Source organism: Typopeltis vanoorti, chromosome 1, assembly GCF_054136105.1.
Source record: "Typopeltis vanoorti isolate ZY-2024b chromosome 1, IOZ_Tvanoo_1.0, whole genome shotgun sequence".
Lineage (NCBI taxonomy): Eukaryota > Metazoa > Arthropoda > Arachnida > Uropygi > Thelyphonidae > Typopeltis > Typopeltis vanoorti.
In genome coordinates, this window is record NC_143549.1 from 165350148 (window position 1) to 165370446 (window position 20299).

Below are 20299 nucleotides of genomic sequence, written 5' to 3' on the forward strand. Positions count from 1 at the left end.
AAGTTTGTTGGATAGGTTTTGCGTATTTCATGAAGATGTGTTTTATGGTTTCGGAGGCGGTAGTTGGGAACAAAATCTAGTATCTCATTGATCAGATGCCAGGTTTGTTTCATGTTGTTTTGTGCAGAGGTTATTTTGTCTCTGTAGTAGCTTCTTTTTGCATTTCTGATTTGTGTTGTAAGGCGATTCCTTGTTATCTTATATTCAGTTTTTAAAGCTGTGGTATTTGGATATCGCTTTAATTCTTTCTATAATGCGTTCTTTTTGTTTATTTCAAGGATTAAGTTTTGTGTTATCCAAGGATTTTGTGTTGTTTTTGAACGAATTCTGACTTTCTTTGTAGCTTTCTTATATATTTCCTCCAGTGTGAGTTTAATGTTTTTGTATAAGGTATCTGCTGAATCTGATGCCAGGTGTTCCCAGCCTGTTTTTCTTATTTCGTGGGTGACTATTTCTTCGTCCATTATAGTCATATAATAATAATAATAATAATAATAATAATAATAATAATAATAATAATAATGGTGTTTTAATTTATTTTATTAAAATAAAAATTATAAAAAATAAATTAACTAATTATTAAGAAAATGTTGCATATATAATAAATTATTTATAATTTTATATAATTATTATAAATTACAAAAAATTGAATATGTTTTAACGAAATATTCACTTCATATAAACTAAAATATATAAGAACAGATGATGGAAGAGTTGTTCCTCCTCATGCCTTGTATTACAAACTATTCTTTCATAAAAGAAAAATTAGTTCATTTTCATAATGTGATATCTTGTATAAGACAGAGAGGTAGATGGAATAAATCTGTGTTTTACATTGTGATGATAAAGAGAAGAAGGATCAATTTATTCATTTAACGATGCGGCATTGTTTCACACAAAGGATAAATTCTGCTAATTATTAATACCAGTAATAAATAGGTGAGCACTTCGTTCTGATATTAATGTTTGATTAATTTGATTAATTGAATCCCTCAAATTACGAGTTGAGATGTGTGAGAAATGCAGACATATGAAGAGGTAATACAAAAAAAAAAAAAAAAGAATTGACGTAGGTTATGATCAAACATATAAGAAGAGGAACTTACTCATTTTCTAAGAGACTCTCTCCAGTTATGATGAAGATATCTTTGGGAGCATAGTTCCATTCCTGTTCCACAGCGGCAATGTAATACTGTCGGATGTTGATGTTTGATCCAGTCCCTGAAGTTTTATAGTAGACGGTGTTTTTATTCTTCAATCTATTATCACAGTCTTGTACATGATAAAAGGTTCGCATACCACCCTTCAGATGAGAATTAGTTCGGCATTCTACAAGCCAATTGCCTACTCAAGAAACCAGTGAATAAATCAACAAATAAAGTAACTAAATAGGAAATAATAAACAAATAAAGCAGTGTCATGAACATCTGTTAATTAAATTACAAACATATTAGTATGATACACAGGATGTACATAGATGAAGCAAATCAAGAAACACAGCTATAAATACTGAAAGATGTCCCCTTCGGTCCTTTAGTAAGATATCGTAGGGGACATCTTTCAGTCTTTATAACTGTGATTCTAGATTTGCTTCATCTAAGTACATTCTGTATGTATCATACTAATATGTTTGTTCTACATATTAGTGTGATACTTTTAAATGGCTTATTCCGACGCAACAGGTACAAAAATAATAAATAAATAAAACTCTCTTACAGTAATAATTGCATTATTTCCAAGGATAAAAAATAAGTAAGGTAAACAAAGCAAAATGGAAAAAGTCAAATCGACCCACTTTTTTTAATTTCTTTTTTTATTGCAACGGATGATGACCTTCTCTCAGATATTTGACAGTTTCTTGATTGAAATTCTATTCTATTTTCTATTAAATTTTTCTTTCTTTCCACCTTTGCTATAATTATCCTTGAAATATATCTCAGCTACTGTAGGCGAAATGTTGGATTAAAATATTTATTTATTTATTTTACCTGTTGTATTGTGATAAGCTTAAAAGTAACGCACTCATAAACGTGATGGCGGTGATAATGTGTGAGGGGTTCTTCTAGTTAGCAATAGAATCCATACGATATGATAATTGTAATTAAAATCCCCAAATGAGTATCCAAATGTAATGCCATATCAAGGGAGAGCTTGACTGACCCGGTTGGTTAAAGAAGAGGCAGCTCTGAATCTGACATTAACTTGACAGAGCATCTTTGAGAAGAGCTGGAACAGTCACGCATGTATGCAATTATTTTTTACAATAAAAAGGTCAATATTTGTTTGATTATCAGCTATATGAATTTGCACAGTTGGATTTATTAAACAAATTTTACACACTCACCGATCTGATTAGTGGAAGATCATGTACTATGTTTGAAAACTTAAAATTTGATTTTTTGCAATGGGTATTTTTTTTTTTTTTTTGTATCCTTCTCTCTCTTCCACTAAATTTTATTTGTATCGAAAATTTATTTGTATCTATTTATTTATTTTTTCGTACTAAAAGAACACGAATTTCTTATGCTAAGCAAATGAGCCTGTTGTTATTTGGAATTACAATCGTAGCAACTAAGGCTGGGGGTTGTTCTGTCCTACATCTGTCAACTGCGTGTATTTTTGTGGTCGATATGTCTATTCCGAGAGATGAAAAACCCGAGTTTCCGTAAGTTAAAATTCCTTCCACTTCCGTATAAGATCGGCCATTTCACATTTAGTTAAAACAAATGAGGAAATTGAAAAAAAAAAAAAAAAAAAGAATACTTAATATTTCACTTTATGTAAATCCAAGCAGATTGTCAGAAAAAAACCCCATCAAGTTTAATAATCGCAAAAAATGAGGTCGGAGACAGGTCAACCAAGACTTACATGCAGAGAGAGAACTAAAACGACACGCATGCAATAATCTGTTTTTCTTCGTGTTGTCGTATATTACAAAGTAGCTTTTTTTAAACTTTTATTTTGTCTCTGTTTCTCTTCGTGTTGTCGTATATTACAAAGTAGCTTTTTTTAAACTTTTATTTTGTCTCTGTTTCTTCCAGTTTTGTTCATGATTTTTAAATCGACAAAGAATTGCTTGCCGAAGTTTAATAATAATAATAAAAAAAAAAAACATTTTCTTTAATGTTTGGATTTTGTCGTTTTATATATATATATATATATATAAAGTGCTGCTAAAAATGTACATGCATTGCATGCTTCTATCAAGTAAAAGGCTTCTATCAAGCTTTTGTAACATCAATGCAGATACAGGTCACTTCACATATTAAAGACCTCCTCTTTCTTTTTATATCGATAACAATCGCAATAACCTTATTTTGCGATCCGATCGTTAAGCAGAATGTTAAATTTATCACAGAATTCGATTGTTACACGCTACTTAGGTCAGATGATTTCTCTTGTAGCCACAGAGGGTAAGCGGCCGTGCAGGCCTCTCGTGTAATAATTAATCATTAGTTCGATCGACATTAAACGAGACAAGATGCTTATTGTGACGAGGTGCAGAATTAGGCTTGTAATTTAAATGGATTAAAGAGAACAAGAGTCTGATTCTTGAAAAATAAAACTCTCTCTCACGGAAGAGATGCGCATCCTCAAGAGTTGCGAAGAATGATTACGAGGAGTACTCTCGGTGCCATCTTTTAACCAGAGCAAAGGAAGCGATCTTTAGAGAGTAGAACAAGGATTAGATTGCCCAACTAGAAATCTTCAATGTCCAATTATAATCTATTTGTCATTATAAGTTAGGATGCCGAATGTGACATGCAATAATAATAAAAGTTGTAGGGCGTGATAATAATAACTGTTCATTGGAGGTGCCTTGGAAAAGGAAATGTTACAGTGTAGTTTATTTATTTATTTTATTATTATTCAATATTTTCAATACGAAACGTAAGGTGCTTTGAAATTGATAAAACCGAAGGGTTATTAACAAAGCCAAGATTTAATAAAAATACTTGCGACCTACGATTGTTAGAGTTGGATACATTTGCGATCTCGAATCTACCAATGATTTTTGGCCGAAGTTTGACATCAAGGAGTCTGTTTGCCATTTAAAGATCGAAACAGTAAATACGCTAATAAGCAGTAATCTTTTTGGAGAGAAATGACTGGTTATCAATATTATTATCGAAAAATAAAGATAATTGGATTTGTTTTCAGGCGTTTTACCGAGTATTAGGTTATGTAATATTGATCAGAACCGTTTGATCAAATGTATTACGTGGCAAGAATTCTTCAACAGCTGAAATATGAACAATTTGCCAATTGAGAATATCACGTTTTCTCTCATTTTCCATTATCTCCCTCGCACAATCAGCGGGGAAAAAAAGTATAACGTTTCCTTCGGAACCTGCGATAGTGCTATAATTAAAAGAATGCGAAGAGCATGATATCCTATTCGTCGATCAACGTGTGTTAACTTTCGAAATGCTTAAAATACTTAAATGGAATTCGAAAGTTTAATCTTCAAAAAAAAAAAAAAAAAAAGATGAGTCAAAAAATTGTCCCTCACTAGAGTGTTTTCACTTCTAGTATGAACGCCATTGACTCTTCAGCTTCCAAAAGTTGGTTGCAAAAAGTTTTTATCATCGATTGATTAAGATTAGCACTGTCATGATGCAAAACATAAGAAGACACATTTAGACTTATTGATGACCTCGAGAACGTATTCTCACACAATATACGATTCTTAAATGCAAACTAGACTATTTTGATTTTCACTGGTATTTCTGGAGTGTAGTGATCGTCAGTCCATAATGATGTTGCAAGGTTATAGGAATAGCTTTATTACAATTCTGACTTCTCGTTTATGCGCATTTCATATTTTCTGAATGGTGTAATGAGTGCTGGGAACAACAGATCATGGTAACCGATAATCTCAAGCCAATTTTTTCTGTGAGTGGGGATATTCAATCAGAATAGAAAATCTTTATAATCTCCATGCAGGAAAAGATGAAACCTACTATGTATTAGTATTGTGGACAAGCTAAGGGTTAGATAAACAGAATAAACTAAATAAGATCTCTTTCGTGCAGCGTCCAGTCTCCAAATAAGCTGGTGATGATATCTCTTTGGACACCCTTTCCATTTCTTCGCTAAAAAGAGCGCGTTTCTTTTCCATTAGGGGCTTTTTTTGTTTTTGCTTTTTCTGGAATGAATTTTTGTTACTAAGTAGCAGCAGATTGTTAGTTAACAGAAGAAAAACATTAATTAAAAAATCAAACTCTTCTTCCTTTGGCAAGTCGCATCCACTGTTAATACAGTATAACTATAGGAAGGAAAGCAAAGAATTATTTTTGCTTATATGAAGTATATTAATTAATAAACTGATGGAAATCATTAATTTTAGCGTAGGTTTTGGTCATTAGTGGGGGTAGAGAATGTTGCGTGTTTTTCTGTCGGGTTTCGATTACTACTTAAATGTTCATTAAATTCTAATTAGGAGCGTACTTAATTTTTACCTTCTTGGCTAATTACTCACCTGGGTTTTCTGCTACCATGTCGATGGTGTAATGAATGCTGGGAACAACAGTTATCGTGTCTCTGTACATGCTTTCTACAGTGAAAGTGTTGCCGTGGAAGTACGCTGTGTGGATGTCTATGGATCTGCCCACTCCAACTAGAGTCCAGCTGATTTTCTCGCCTACACACATATTTAAGCCTTCCAGATTTCCGTACATCAGTCCGTTTATCGCTGAAAAAGAAATGTTAGTGGCAAAATATTAGCACCTTATGAATGCAGTTTCAATATGAATTAGAAACCGATTTCAATTGTTCGCGGTGCAAACTATAAGTTATCACTGCAAACAATTGAAAAAACTTATAAGTTATCACCGTCACGACCATACAAAACGAAGATCATATAAATTACTTGTTCTTAAGTAATTTATGCTCATTAGTTAGTTTTAATCGTTAACAGATTGCATAAATTACTTTCCTTGCCTTACCTGAACAACTCAAGTATGTTTTCCAAATTGTGGGACTTTAAGTAAAAATTTGTTGAAATTCCTTTTTTTGCCAGAGTGACATAATCAGTAATCAAAAACATTAATCTACAAATTATCATCATCATAATCATAACAACAAGCGCCCGGCTAGCTCAGTCGGTAGAGCACGAGACTCTTAATCTCGGGGTCGTGGGTTCGAGCCCCACGTTGGGCGTTATATTTTTTTTCAACTTTTTTATTTTTGTTGCCTTTGTGTATGTGTTTAAGAGAGTATCCGGTCTCCAGAAAATACTAATGGTGGTGGCCGCGGTAGATGTCGTTGGTGCAGTTGGGTTAGTAGTTGTAATTGGTGGATTGAGTGGTGGAGAAAGAGGGTTGTAAAAATAGGTGCCCTCCCTCGATGAGTCTTTGAACACCCTGGAGGTGTCACATAATAATAATAATAATAATACGGTATGGACCTTATGATCTATTCCAGTCTCATTTTTAATCTAATAGTCTCTTTAGGTCTAGCTGGTCTTCTCTTCCCAATTTGTGTATAAATTAAATTTCGAGATTCAAATACATTGGTTTGAAGAAGTTTTTATATACAAAATATATACAAATCACTATTCTGTAACTTTTAACTGTTTACATTCAGACTAGTAAGACTAGTAAGATTCATACTTTTAGACATTAAAAGAGAAAGATGTTGCATTCGCTTGTTTTAAAAATAATTTAAGTAATAGTTTATCGTAAATTAGTAAAAAGAATTTAAGTAATATTCAGTTATCTGCGTTGTGTATTAAATTTGTGCGTGTGTGTGTGTGTGTGTGTGTGTGTGTGTGTGTGTGTGTGTGTGTGTGTGTGTGTGTGTGTGTGTGTGTGTGTGTGTGTGTGTGTGTGTGTGTGTGTGCGCGTGAGAGAGAGAGAGAGAGAAATCATCATTTGTTCATTTGAATTCAAGACATGAGAAACCCTGCAGTTAACAAACTATGATTGGCATATTTATTCTTACACAAGTGATAGTGTTCCGTATGCTCTTTGTGTGTGTGCGTTGTCGGAATAGAAGTGTTATTCTCACATTGTTATTCTCAAAAACCAAGCCAAAGCAGACTTTGCTGTGCAGCAGCAGCATTATCTTGATAAAACGGATGTTGGCCTGTACAAAATGAAACGTTATCCACTGATGATTCGACAGCAGCTTTCGTTAAAATTCAGTATTTCTAAAATTTTTGAAATACTTTTTACCTTTCATAACATGTTATTGCATATTAAAATTAGTTCGGATATGTAATAATAACATGTCCGAAACGAATGAAGGTTTGATTATTCCGTGGTATGACGCTAGATTTGCAAGCACTTCTCTAATGAAGTTTTTAATAATTTTAATGTGAGATTTGGTTGCAATATGTGACTGAAGAATTTACCATCGAAGCGTCATTTCTTATTATTTATTTATTTACTTAAAAAAAAAAAAGTGTCACAATCTCTTCAACGGACAATTTATAACCCTGCACACTACTAGGATTAAGGTAACACTCTTCTGTAGACCAAACTTCGCATTGGCTACAAAGAAATTATAAATCTGAATTATAAAATTATGAATTTTATAATAATAAAATAACCAAGTAAGATACCGAAGAAGTGCATTTCGAAACTCTCTGCGTTGCTTGTTCTAGCAAGATTCAGCAGACGAGCCAAACACGCTAAAGACACATCTGGACTTCTGACTACTTAATATTAGCTGCATGCTCACTCACTCTTTTCCCGATAAATATAGCAAAATTTTACGATAAATATAGCAAAAATCGCTACACGATTTTTGCTATATTTATCGTAAAATTATCTCTAGAAATTAGCAACATCAAGAGTATTGCTGTGTAAGTTGTTGTTGTTGTTGTTGTTGTTATTGTTTATGTTATTATTACTTATATCAATTAGAATATTGTATTATATTATTATAACATCAAGAGTATTGCTGTGTAATTTTATTATTATTATTAATAATTTAAGTGCCAGCAAATTTCACTACGGATCTACAGTCAATACTTGCACACTCCACAGGATGCCCGTCTTCTCCAGTACTTGATAGTTGAAGCAAGGTGGACTCTGTGAGACATATTTGATGTAGCATCAGCAATACTAGAATATTAATTCTTAATATCCTTGAATAATTCGTGTTCTTGGGACATTTTTTTTCAAGACTTAAAAGAAGCTCACTCACTTTTCCTATCAAAAGTACCAAATAAGCTTTATTTTCATAAAAAAAAAATCTTCCTCACGTCCTTCGCATCAAAAGTGCCAACGAAGCAACTCTGTTTTTATATCTTTCCAAATGAAATTATTTGCATTTTTGCAGATTTAAAAATGATTAAAAAAAAAAAAAAACAGGTTGATATCCTCGCTATCAAATTTCGAAACATAACACGCATATCAATAACGACTTTTTCGTATTCAGCAATATTTGATGTTTTCAAAAAAAAAAAAAAAAAAGTTTTAATATCAGTTTTTTTTTTTTTTAGCCTGAAAAATATTATACATTTTTCTCTTTGAAAAGGCTTTTCGTTTGATATCAATTTTAGATCTACTTTTCCCTGCTCTTTCTTCAAAAAAAAAAAAAAAAAAATCATTTAAGAACATTTTCTTAGTTTACATCATTAAATGTGAGGTAACATTGAAATCACTTGGTAACAAAAATGTAAATAAAATAAAGAAATAAAATAATAATAATAAAGTAAATAATAAAATAAATAAAATAAATAATAAAATAAATAATAAAATAAAAATCACAAATCGATTTATAATTCTCTCAGCATAACTCTCGCTTTTTGATAGAACCGGCATAAAATGTAACAACGAGGGAAAAAAATGCTAGTTTTCATGGACGTTTTTTTCGTAATGTTTCCCTTCTGTATTTAATTATTAGTAAATTTATATATAATATTAACCTTCTGTTATATTTTATATCTGTTATAAAACACAATTTAGGTCGAAATGTAATGCATGTGAGTCTTGATAAAAAATTAAAGTACTCTTGAAATCCATCCCTACATTAACAGGTCCTAAAAACATGTAACTGTCACTTGTAACATAGTAACTAGGTTGTTTAATCAATTGTTCGTTTAAGCATTTTGAGTTGCTCAACAGATGGCAGCACATGGCAAATTGTAGTTTACTAATAAATTACAATTGAACTTCTATAAAGTTGAGCCAACTTTTAACCAATGGTCGAGTGAGTTAGTCGAATAGGCGATGGGGGAAAAAATGTCGCTAAGCTAAGATGGCGTGAAGTGTAGAAATGAAATGAACATTTCTCTGGGTTTTCAAATTAAAATAACTATGGTTTTTAGTTTTTTTTAAGAAATACACAGACATAATAAATAATAACAACAAATAAAAACTAAAATAAAATAAATAAAATAAAAACCAAATAAAATAAACAAAAAAAATTAAAACGTTTTTCTGAAAAAGTAAATTAGAAATATACACCATTTTTTTAAAGTCCAGATTTCTAAATAATTAACAAAACTGATTTTTTTAATGGGGGGGGATAGTTACTTCTAGAAAACAAAAGCAATGCTGTATGTCATTAGCACAGTTAAATGCTTCAGTCACTGACAATGATATTTTGCTTTGCTTTTAGTCACTTTTGAAAGTTACAAACTTATGTCAGGTGACATGAAATCTCGCTACATAAAATGCGCCGTAGGGACATTGATAAGATGAGCTTCATTTTCAAGAAAAGAGTGATACTGTTTCCTGTTAATACGTACCATGCCTGCGATTTGATAATCGAAATTGAAGTTCAAAATCATCGAGGGTGGAAGGTGAGAGAGCATATTTTTCGATGTTTTCATCCAGATAATTACTTTCGTTTTCATCCAGGACAGAGAAGAACAGCACAAACTCTCTGTCAACGTGTCTCTGTTAAAAGTAAAGGAACAAAATAAAAAAATCCAATAAATCATCACTGCAGCACATGCTGCATAATTTTTTAATACCAATGTTGCAAAAAAAAAAAAAAAAACCCGTTTTCCCCCATCATAGCATATCATTCCGAAAATAAATAAATACATAAAAAAACTCTGCTCTAGACACCCTACAAATTGGTTTATTTATAATTACTGAGGGGATGGTTAAGATTATGGAGTGTATTTTTCAAGTCTGTCAGTTGCATGTATTTTACAAGACCAGTACGCTCATTTAATCCGCGCAGTTAGCCTAGTGGATTTGCGCTCAACCATATGATTGGGGAAGGAGTGTCCCAGGTTCAATTCCCGTCGAAGACGTGAGGAACTTGAGGCTCTTCTCAGCCATAGCCAAGTTAGCCGGTCTTGGGCATGGGCAGCAGGGTTTTTTCCGCCAGTTTATCTGGTGTTTTTCATCCCGCAAGCAGGCAAATCGGTCCCCTGAACACACAGGGATACAGCCAGGAATACTTAGAGGCGTAGGGGTGACCATTCTATCCTCGTATTTCGGTTACGAAATCCAAGCATACTTGGAGGGTTGTGGGCCTTAAAGGCCTGTTAAAGCCATTGAGATAGATAGATAGTACGCTCATCCAGTTATTATCACTAAGTTACTTTTTTATCTGCACACTAAACATGCTAGAGGATTGCCGCAATACCCGAGCATTTAATTTTGTATATGTTAAATAGTAAAAGTTGTCTGAAATTAAACTCAAACAAAAACCTCTAGATATTTTTAAAATTCGAAACACTAAATTTCATTTTAAACCGGAAGACTTTGATGAAATTTGAACCAGATGGCGTTGTTATGTGCATGCAGACGAACATACAATGATAAGAAAGCGCTTAAAACTGAATTAATTAAATCTAAGTAAATTATAATTATGATATCAACTGACTGTTATCAGATAATTTTCTTAGAGCTACCAATCCTTAGAGCAATAACTGTGTGCATAAGCAGTGTTGTACACACCCTTTTCCCATTAGTATCGAGAGCTCCACGTCGACATGTAAAGAACAAACCAGCGAGTCCAGAATACGCATCTCTTTTGAAATCTTGTTCTGAAAAATATCTCCACGCAAGACATTCTGGATCCTGACGTCCTGGTCCATATTGATCCAGTATAAACCAAAAATAAGTTTCTGTTTTTCCTGGAGGAACACTAGTGAAGTTTTCTATTAATGACAAAAAGAAGCCATTAACGATATTAGAAGTTTTAAATACAATAATTAAATTTTTTACATGCTTTATTGCAAACTTAAAATAATGTACAAACTTAAAATAATGTCTCGTATATAAGAAAAGCTAAGTTTAGAATGGATAATTCATTACATCCACTTATTAAAAGTATTTTTGTTTCAGTAAGCATCATCTGAACTCACCTTCTTTAGGATAGTAGGCGCCATGGGTATGAATGGAATACGGTCTGCTAGCTTTGTTAAAGAAAGTTATTTTCACAATGTCTCCAATTTCGGCTCTGATTGTAGGTCCCAGAATTCCTAAATGCACTTCATCCGTCGTCCTAGTCTTTTGTCTCTGAAAAGTGGCATCTGTATATTCTCTGTAGATGACCTTCTTGTAAGTTCCACCAATACGATGCGCTGACTGGTTAAAGTACTGTCTGCTGTCTCTGAAACGATAAAATTCTTAATTAGTTTGAAGAAGGCTTCAATGAAACTCTTAATTTTTAATTGTAATAATTCCACAGAGTTATCCATTGGAATTGGCTCCAATGAATCACAACATTTTGGAGACTGCAGTAGGAGCAAGTGGGAACGACAGGCAATCAATTTAAATACATTGCATTTATCTTGCACTTAAATTCTCTCTGCAAAGACTGTGGCATCCATATATTCTTTATAGATGACCTTCTTGTAAGTTCCATGATTTTCATAATTTTGATCCAGTTTTAAATTCATTTCAGACTGTTTCATGTGCTTGAGTCCAAAAACCTTATAGAAGCAGAAAATTTAATGATCCCCAATATTACGTAATCAGTTAAACTAATTGAATTTCGGTAAACCATAGAGAGAGAGAGAGTATTCCATTTTTAGAACATCTTTCTTATACAATCCTGTAGATTGTTATGTAAATGAAAATAATATGATACACATTTTTTTCTATATGTTTGATAATCCTGTCACGGTAGGATTTGAATCCGCTGTCGATCATTGAAAAGCTAAGGATTACAACAGACGTTCCCAGTGCAAATAGGAGTTACAACATAACCACTTCTTTTTAGTAGCTGAAACCCAACCGATATCTTTTCATAATTTATTCGTCTGTCTTTTTCATCGAACATTTCAGATCGTTGTTTTATAACAGTGGCGATAAATATACTATATCAACTTTTGTTTGCAGGTTGCTATTATTTTAGAATGCTGGCATGCTGCAAATTGAATTTGAAATGCATTCCAACACGAGAATTAAACATATTATTGTTAAAATTATTTTTACTTTGATTTTTTTAATTTATAAAAAATTAAAAGAAATATTTAACCTTTCCTGTGAAAATTAAAAATAGCAACTTAACTAAATTATTTGAGTTAAATAAATAATAATAAGCATACAAGTATATTTTAAAGGTAATATTTTTTCAAATTTTAATCTTTAAAATAAAAAAGGCCGAATTATTTAATAAAAAAATCATCATCATCATCATGCGTATCAAGGATTTTGCCTAGCATGGCTTGCTCCGGCCTTAGAAGTCATCGTTGAATCGTTTAAGAGGACGTCCTGGTTTTCTTTTTTCCTAATGGCTTGTACTTTAAGGCTTGTTCTGGTAATCTTTCTGTTTTCATTCTTTGAACGTATTCCATCCATTTATGTTTATATTTTTTAATTTTTTCTATTACTGGTTCTTGGTTTAATTCTTTCATAATTTCTTCGTTACTTTTGTGATCAAATAGGGTATACTTTGCAGTTTTTCTCATAAACTTCATTTCTGCTGTAGTTAATCTTTGTTTGTCTTTTTGTTTTATTGTCCAGATTTCGCTTCCATACATTAAGACCGGTAGGGCTAATGTATTGTATACTTTTAGCTTGGTTTGTTTTTGAACTAGGTTTGGTTTAAATATAGAGTTAATTACTCCTGTTATTTTTAAATATTTTGCAATTTTTATGTTTATATCTTTTTCATTTTCATAAGTGATCATACATCCTAGATAGTTAAATGAATTCAACTGTTCTAAGATCTTGTTATCTATTACTATTTTAGTTCTTGCTGGATCTTGTCCTTTAAAGGCCATAGTTTTTTATTTTTCCGTTGATATTATCATACCATAATCTTTGACTATCTCATTTAGATCTAAAATAGCTTTCTGTAAGTTACCTTCAGAATTTGTAATTATTATTTGGTCGTCTGCAAAGAGGAGAGTGTTTAAGTTTACTGTACGAGAAAGTTTAATTCCTTGATGTAAATTTTTATTCCATTTTATTATTATTTCATTTAAGTAGATATTAAAAAGAGGTGCTGAGAGGGGACATCCCTGTCGGAACTCCTTGGTTTATCTCTCTCATATATGATAGTTCGTGATTTAATCTTATTTGTATTTGATTATTTTCATATATACTTGTGATAGCTTTTAGGATATTATTTGGTATTTGTCTTTCTTTTAATATGTTAAATAATATCTTTCTTTTAACTTTGTCAAATGCTTTTTCAAAGTCAATAAATGCAATACGTGTTTCTAAATTGTATTCTCTTCTTTTCTCTATTATTAATTTTAGGCAAAAGGCCGGGTCTATACATGATCGTCCTTTTCTAAATCCATTCTGTACTTCTAAAATAAAGTTTTCGGAATATGTCATTAGTTTGCTATTTAAGATTCTGCTATATATTTTGTAACAGGAATTTAGTATACTGATACCTTTATAGTTTTTAGGGTCATCTCTATTACCTTTTTTTAAAGATAGGAATCACAATTGCTTTTTTTCCATTCTATTGGTGGGTTATCAGTTGAATACATTTTATTTAAAAATAATAGTAGTCTTTCTTTGAAGCTTGTTCCTGCGTATTTATATAATTTTGAACCTAGCTTATCTTCTCCAGGTGATTTTCCGTTTCTTGTTTCTTTCAGGCTGATTTCTAATTCTTCTTTAGTTATTTCCTTTTCATTTTCGTTAATTATTTGCCGGTTGTCTTTTATAAAATATTTGTCTGTCCACAATTCTGTGTAGTAATTTAGAAATTCTTCTAATTTCAATTCGGTGTTTAATTTTATGTTTTCTTTGGTATCTGCATTTAAGTGTTTCAAAATCTTATATACATTGGGTCTTATTTTATATAAATCATGTTTTAAATTACAAACAAATTTATTCAATGATTATCTATGTCTTTTTCTGACTTCGCTTTTAGCTATGACTCTTATTCTTTTATATATTCTATTTCATCTTCTAATCTTTTACTGCTTAACCATTTGTGATAGGCTTCTTTTTTCTTTTTGATTATTTCTTTGACTATCATCGCAGATCTTCAGTTTTTTTTCCTTTTATTGAATTGTTTGGTCTTTCCTAAGCTTTCATTTGCTGCTGCATTTAGTATCGTTTTTATATTAAGCCATTCTATTTCTATTTCTTTATTTTGTTTTATTTTATCTAGATATTGGTTAATTCTTTGTTCATATAGCCAGTGTACATTTGTGTCATTCAATAGTCTAGTTTTATAAAGAAATGTTTCAATTTTTCTTTCTGTTCTTATTACTTGTAACCATTTAGGTGGTAATCTTAATTTTATTTTAACAAGGAAGTGGTCACTGCTTATTTCATATCCTCTGTGAACGCTAACATCTAGTGAAAATTTTGATGTCTTTTCATTTAATATAAAGTAATCTAATATTGATTTCCATCCTCTTGCTGCCCAAGTATATTTATGTATGTCTTTATGTTTATAGAAGGAATTCATTATTTTTAGGTTATTATAAACTACAAAGTCAATCAATTTTTTTTACCATTACTGTTTAGAGTATGTTCTCTATGTATTCCTATATTATTATTCATTTTTGTGTTTCCAATTCTTGCATTTAAGTCTCCTGCTAAAATTACGTAATCATTTTTATTTATTTTATTATATATGTTTTGTAGCTGATAATAAAAATCAATATTATCCTGTTCTCTTCCCTCTTCTTGGGCATATAAACCAATTATTGTTAAATAGCCTCTATCTATTTTTATTCTAGCTTCTATTATTCTTTCATTCCATAATTTATAATGTTTTAACTGTTTTGAAAGGGAGTTAGGAATCCAAATCATGACTCCTGCTTGTGCTCTTTGGTCTCTGTCGACTCCACTGTATATCACATTAAAATTTTCGGTTCTCATAGTTCCTTTTAATTTCTTTTTTTTTTTTGTTTCAGTGATTACTGCTATTTTAAAGTTTCTTTCATTTAATAGTTAGTCTAATTCTATTTCTTTATATGCTGTTCCTCTAACATTCCAGTTTGCTATGTGTATTATATTTTGTCATTTCCATTTTCGTTTTCCCTTTTCCATTCCAGGGTCGTTTCCCATAGATTCAATCCGATTATCTTTTTTCTGTCAGCTTACAAGTAGAATTATGTTCTCCATGTCAGGGGACTAGCCTGATGATGGAATAGTTCAGTGGTAGGGCTGCTAGCTTAAGGCTTCTGAACTAGCCTTCTTCCAAATTTAAACCCATAGGAGGAATAGGGTATATTGAAGGGAGAAAGAGTAGATTATAGAAGAATTATAGTAAGGTTTATAGTAATAAAAAGTAAATTAACTTAAATATTTGAAATTGCAAAAATACTTTTATTCTACATGATCAAATATATTTTGAAATTGCAATTATGAGGTTTTTTACCAAGTATTTTTTCACATAAAGATAAGTTATGAGAAAGAGGGTTGTCACACTTTGCTTCCTAAGTTAGTCCGAGAATAAAGCAATGCATTACCCTACTGCCATCTGTTGGCAATATTAGAAAATCACTTTTATTTCCCGCAATACACGGAAATAAATATACCACGCGGTGTGATAAATTGTAAAATTTTACTATACTTTATACTGCTACAAAAGTTTTAATAGTAATATTGGATTATTAATTGCAGAAATATAGAATGCATAAATGAGTGCAAAAAATCATTCCTTTTCTGTATTGTCTTGAAAAAGTGATGAACAATAATGCTTCTTACGTCATTTCTAATCCTGGATAATGCATTCGTTTTTCATACAAAACAATCCCCGAGTGTCCGTGATGAGATCATTCCTAAATCTTGATTATGCTTTTCCATCAGAAGTGTCAAAGACATTTGAAACGTGGTTCACTGCTCTTTATTCATGTGAACAGAAGAGTCAGATGGGCGAGACACTCTTCACATCCAAGGTCTTTCAAACTGCCAATTAAAACTGCTATGCCGACTTCAGCGATTCTTCAACGCCTGATTTTTCCTAGAAAATGAAAACATCTCAGTTCCAGAAGTCAAGGCACAGAAGCTGTACTTGAGAACACAAAGCTTCTATCAGCAAAACTCTACCTGGATAAGTTAAGAGAGTCTTGTCTATAAGGAAATGTTGTGGATATTTTGTACTTTTTATAGACATTATGGTGTTTCCTTTGTAAGCTGTACAATTACAAAAGTACACTTACGAACGTTTGATGCGATGATGTTCGAATTTGGTATCATCCTTGTACAGAAGTTTTCTGTTTTTGTCCTAATTTATTTGTACGAAGGGGGGGGGGGGGGCTAAAAAATTCTGATAAACACCTAGAACAAAAATTGACTAATTTTATGTATTCTTATATATCCTAAAAGAAAAAGAAATGTGGAGGTTAAAAGGTTTTATGATATGTTCTTTCTTGTGATTATATCAGGTGCTTTAATATCATTTTTGTTTCTAGGTGTTTATCAGAACTTTCCAGGACCCCCCCCCCCCCCCTTCGTATATTTCCCAGGCAGAGAGGAGCAATAACTACGTCAACAATCGAATTTTTATACTGTGTTCGCTACTCAGGGTGATTGTCATCAATTTTCTAAAGTCAGTACAACAGCAATAATAACAACAAAAGTTTTGTGTTATTATTGTGTGTTTTCTTTAATCTTTATTATATTATTTATTTATTTATTACAAATGGGCGACTTTTTAATTTAGTGCCGGGACAGTTATCAGATACTTGGCCCTGTCTCCACTACTATTAACCAATTACAGTAATTGACTACTAATTGACTACTTCTAATTTCCATTTGTTGTCATCATATTTTTTCCCTAATGCTCCAGAATCCTGTTTTAAAAATGCTCAATAATTTTTAACAGTCCAAAATAAATATAAGTATGAGCAAACAACAATAGCAGATGTATAGACATTTTTATAGAGAAGTCTTAAGAACAGTATATGGTGTGCTTTTTGTAAATAATGGAAATAGATTCAATTCTCGTGAAGTGAGGGGAACAAGTATCTCAAATATAAGGACTTTTTAACTTTAGATAAGATTTCCAGTCTCAGGAGGGGTCAGGAACTCGGATCCCCTTCACAGATCAGACAGAGTAGCCTTGAAACATTCGAAAAGTTCGGGTGGCCAGTGTACAGGTATTAACAGTAGCCTGAGAAGGTGGGAATTCTATTTAGAAGGATATTTAGCAACTGCATCAGGAAGTGATCCATACCACATTCATTTGTCACTACGCTACCATCCTTTCATCCATCGATGAAGCCGAAAACGGTTCATGAAATACCCAAGTGTTTACAGCCTTTGGTGTATTAGGTACAAACAGAAAAATACTTAATATATAAGAATACATAAGAGACATCACTTATAGGAGATCCCGTTTCACGATTGGACTGTCAAATTATCTTTTGACTGTCAAACGATAACCAGACTACAAAACACAAAGTGGAACGACAGTCATCATCCGACAATATTATCACTAGAATAAACGAAAATTATACTCCATTCTAGCTATAAGAATGCGAACTTTAATTGTAAACTATGAAACTCGACAAAAGTCGACTAAACCAGCATGCACACAACAATTTTGAACAAGAGTAATCCCATCTGCAGTAACGACAGTTACTTTATTTGTAATGTTGATATCTGTGTTTCTCTGAATCTTTTCTGCTGTGTTTATTTAGACAAAACGAAGTCTTTTGACAGGACCAAACTAGTAGTGCCATTCAATTATTAGTAATCATCGTTAATTGTTATCAGTATTAGTAATCAGCTACAATTTCTTTGTGTGTGTGTGTGTGGACATCGGGCATTAGCATCATGGAGTTCTAGTGCATATAGCAAGAAAATAAATCAATGATAAACACTTACTCATCCTGCGAGAGGGGTTTTCCTGTGATGCGATTCACTCCAGACGGTGCGTAGTTCCACTCCACCTCTTCGGCAGTTATGAAATGTTCTCTCACCACACCAGAGAATGCCTGCTGTTCTTGTGGAGGATTATTGTTGCACGCCCACACTCGAAAAAATCCTTCCATTCCCGCTGTTAAAATAAGGAAAAAAAAAACCGAAATGGTTAAACAGCAGACAGAAAAATAAATATTTAATTTACAAAATAATGATATGATAAATCCATGTTTTCGCTTTTTCATTATGCTTTCTTAGAAAAGCATTCACACAGATTAAATACGTTTAATATCTCTTTACAGATTATCGAGAATATTTTTCTTCAAGAACATTTCTATAGAGTAAGTGATTTATTTCTTTGGATATGTAGACAAAGAATCTCCTTCTCAACATTTTTTTATGTGCTTCCACTTATGAAAGGTTTTTGGAAACGTATATTACATTCATCATAACATGAGTGAACTAATGGTAGTTTAGTTTATCTTTTATTATATATTTTTATATTTATTTTAAAATTATTATTCATTTTCTCCTTTTTCTTTTCTAGCAATCAAGATAATTCAAGATGCGTTACTCACAGTGAGCATGGGATCCAACCTCGCAGCGGACGGGCCATGTTCCTGCTTGTGCTGCTGTCATGTAGCTGGTGGTAAACTTCGCAGGATACAAACTGATGGTTTCAGTTCTGTGCGGAAACAAATCAGGCTTAAAACATTCTTGTTAATGAAAACAGTTTTTCATATTTATTTGCACACAAAGAATCATGGAACAATTGCAAATGATCATTATCAGCGCAGACCACTTTAGTTATTAAAGTTACTGCGTGTGTTATCATTAAAAAAATAAAAAAACATAAATCGCATCCTTCTAAGATTCTTTGAAAATGAGTGTTAAAGAATCTTTATGTTAAGCATGTCGATATTAAATTCAAATTAAATACTAACATATTTAATATTGATTATTGAATGTTAAACAGTTAACATAGTTGCATTAATACAACTATCATAGTTGCAGTATAACATTATTCTTAAATAACATTTATTTAATAATAGTTGTTATTATTATCATATACTTGTTTTATTTTTATTCTATTATTATTATAAATATTATAATTTAATAAAATTAAAAGAAATTAAAAATATTTTGAATCTTATTTCACTTCTTTTTGTAAATTTCTCGAAGTAAAATTGGCATGTTATGAAAGATATTTACCGAAACCCATAGGAAAAGTCCAATAAAGTTTCAAAATGGCGGATACAATATGGCCGTCCAAAACTAGCAAATTCGACTTTTGCACCTATTTTTGTTTCTTGAATAAAAAATAAATGAAAAAAAAAATAAATAAAATAAAATAAAAATCGGAATCGTGTACATAAATTTAATTAACGAAATTTCATTGACCCTTGTCCGGAAATAGTTTTTTATATTTCGAAATTGTTAAGAAGAACATAAATTTCTGACATTCCCAAATTTAAACGAGATACATTCTATTTAATCACCTTCAGACCATTTAGAATGACTGAAGCAATTCTGTAAGACGTTTTCATATAAGTGACTCTAATTATATCCCCAAGTTTTATTTGAAAAAATAAAAATAAAAATAAAATCATCCAGATCACAGCAGACATGAGAACCAATGGAAAGTTTTCCACAGCAAAGCTCAATATAGCTTGCGAAGTGTAAAATAGCAATCTGTTTATGTAATGCCGTACATTAATCTGCTTTCATGAATAGTGCGGTCTGAAAACTCCATGAATATTATCTGACACGTAGACAATAGAAAGTACTACAGTGGAAAGCTACAATAAAGTACAGTAGTTATAGACAATAATTTTAAAATATTTATAAATTTTATAAAACTACAAGACATAACATGAAATTATAATCATATCGTAATTTAAAGATAAAGATTGAGGATGGGGATGGAAACCACGATCATTGTTCTTGCTACATCGATATTTGACTTTCAAAGGATGTCACTATTATACTTTACATAGAGTGGATATTCAAAAAAATAATAAAATAAAATAATTAAACAATAAATAAAATTCACAAAATAAAGAAAGGAAGGAAGAAATGAAAATTTCTCA

The 20299-nt window shown here is 31.6% G+C and overlaps 1 protein-coding gene and 1 non-coding gene across 2 annotated transcripts in view; one reads left to right on the forward strand and one right to left on the reverse strand.

Annotated features, from left to right (window-relative positions):
- Positions 1-18848, reverse strand: part of LOC150110604 (hephaestin-like protein) — a 33548-nt gene extending 14700 nt beyond the window's left edge. The window contains exons 1-6 of the mRNA XM_090402563.1: positions 18788-18848; positions 18174-18345; positions 11282-11529; positions 10922-11074; positions 5483-5695; positions 1107-1344 (exon numbers count right to left, since the gene is read on the reverse strand). Coding sequence (XP_090258689.1) covers positions 1107-1344; positions 5483-5695; positions 10922-11074; positions 11282-11529; positions 18174-18345; positions 18788-18848 — 1085 coding nt within the window. The remainder of the gene's footprint in view (positions 1-1106; positions 1345-5482; positions 5696-10921; positions 11075-11281; positions 11530-18173; positions 18346-18787) is intronic.
- Positions 6090-6162, forward strand: TRNAK-CUU (transfer RNA lysine (anticodon CUU)). Its single transcript has one exon. It is a non-coding gene; the product is annotated as a tRNA-Lys (tRNA).
- Positions 18849-20299: the final 1451 nt, after the last annotated feature.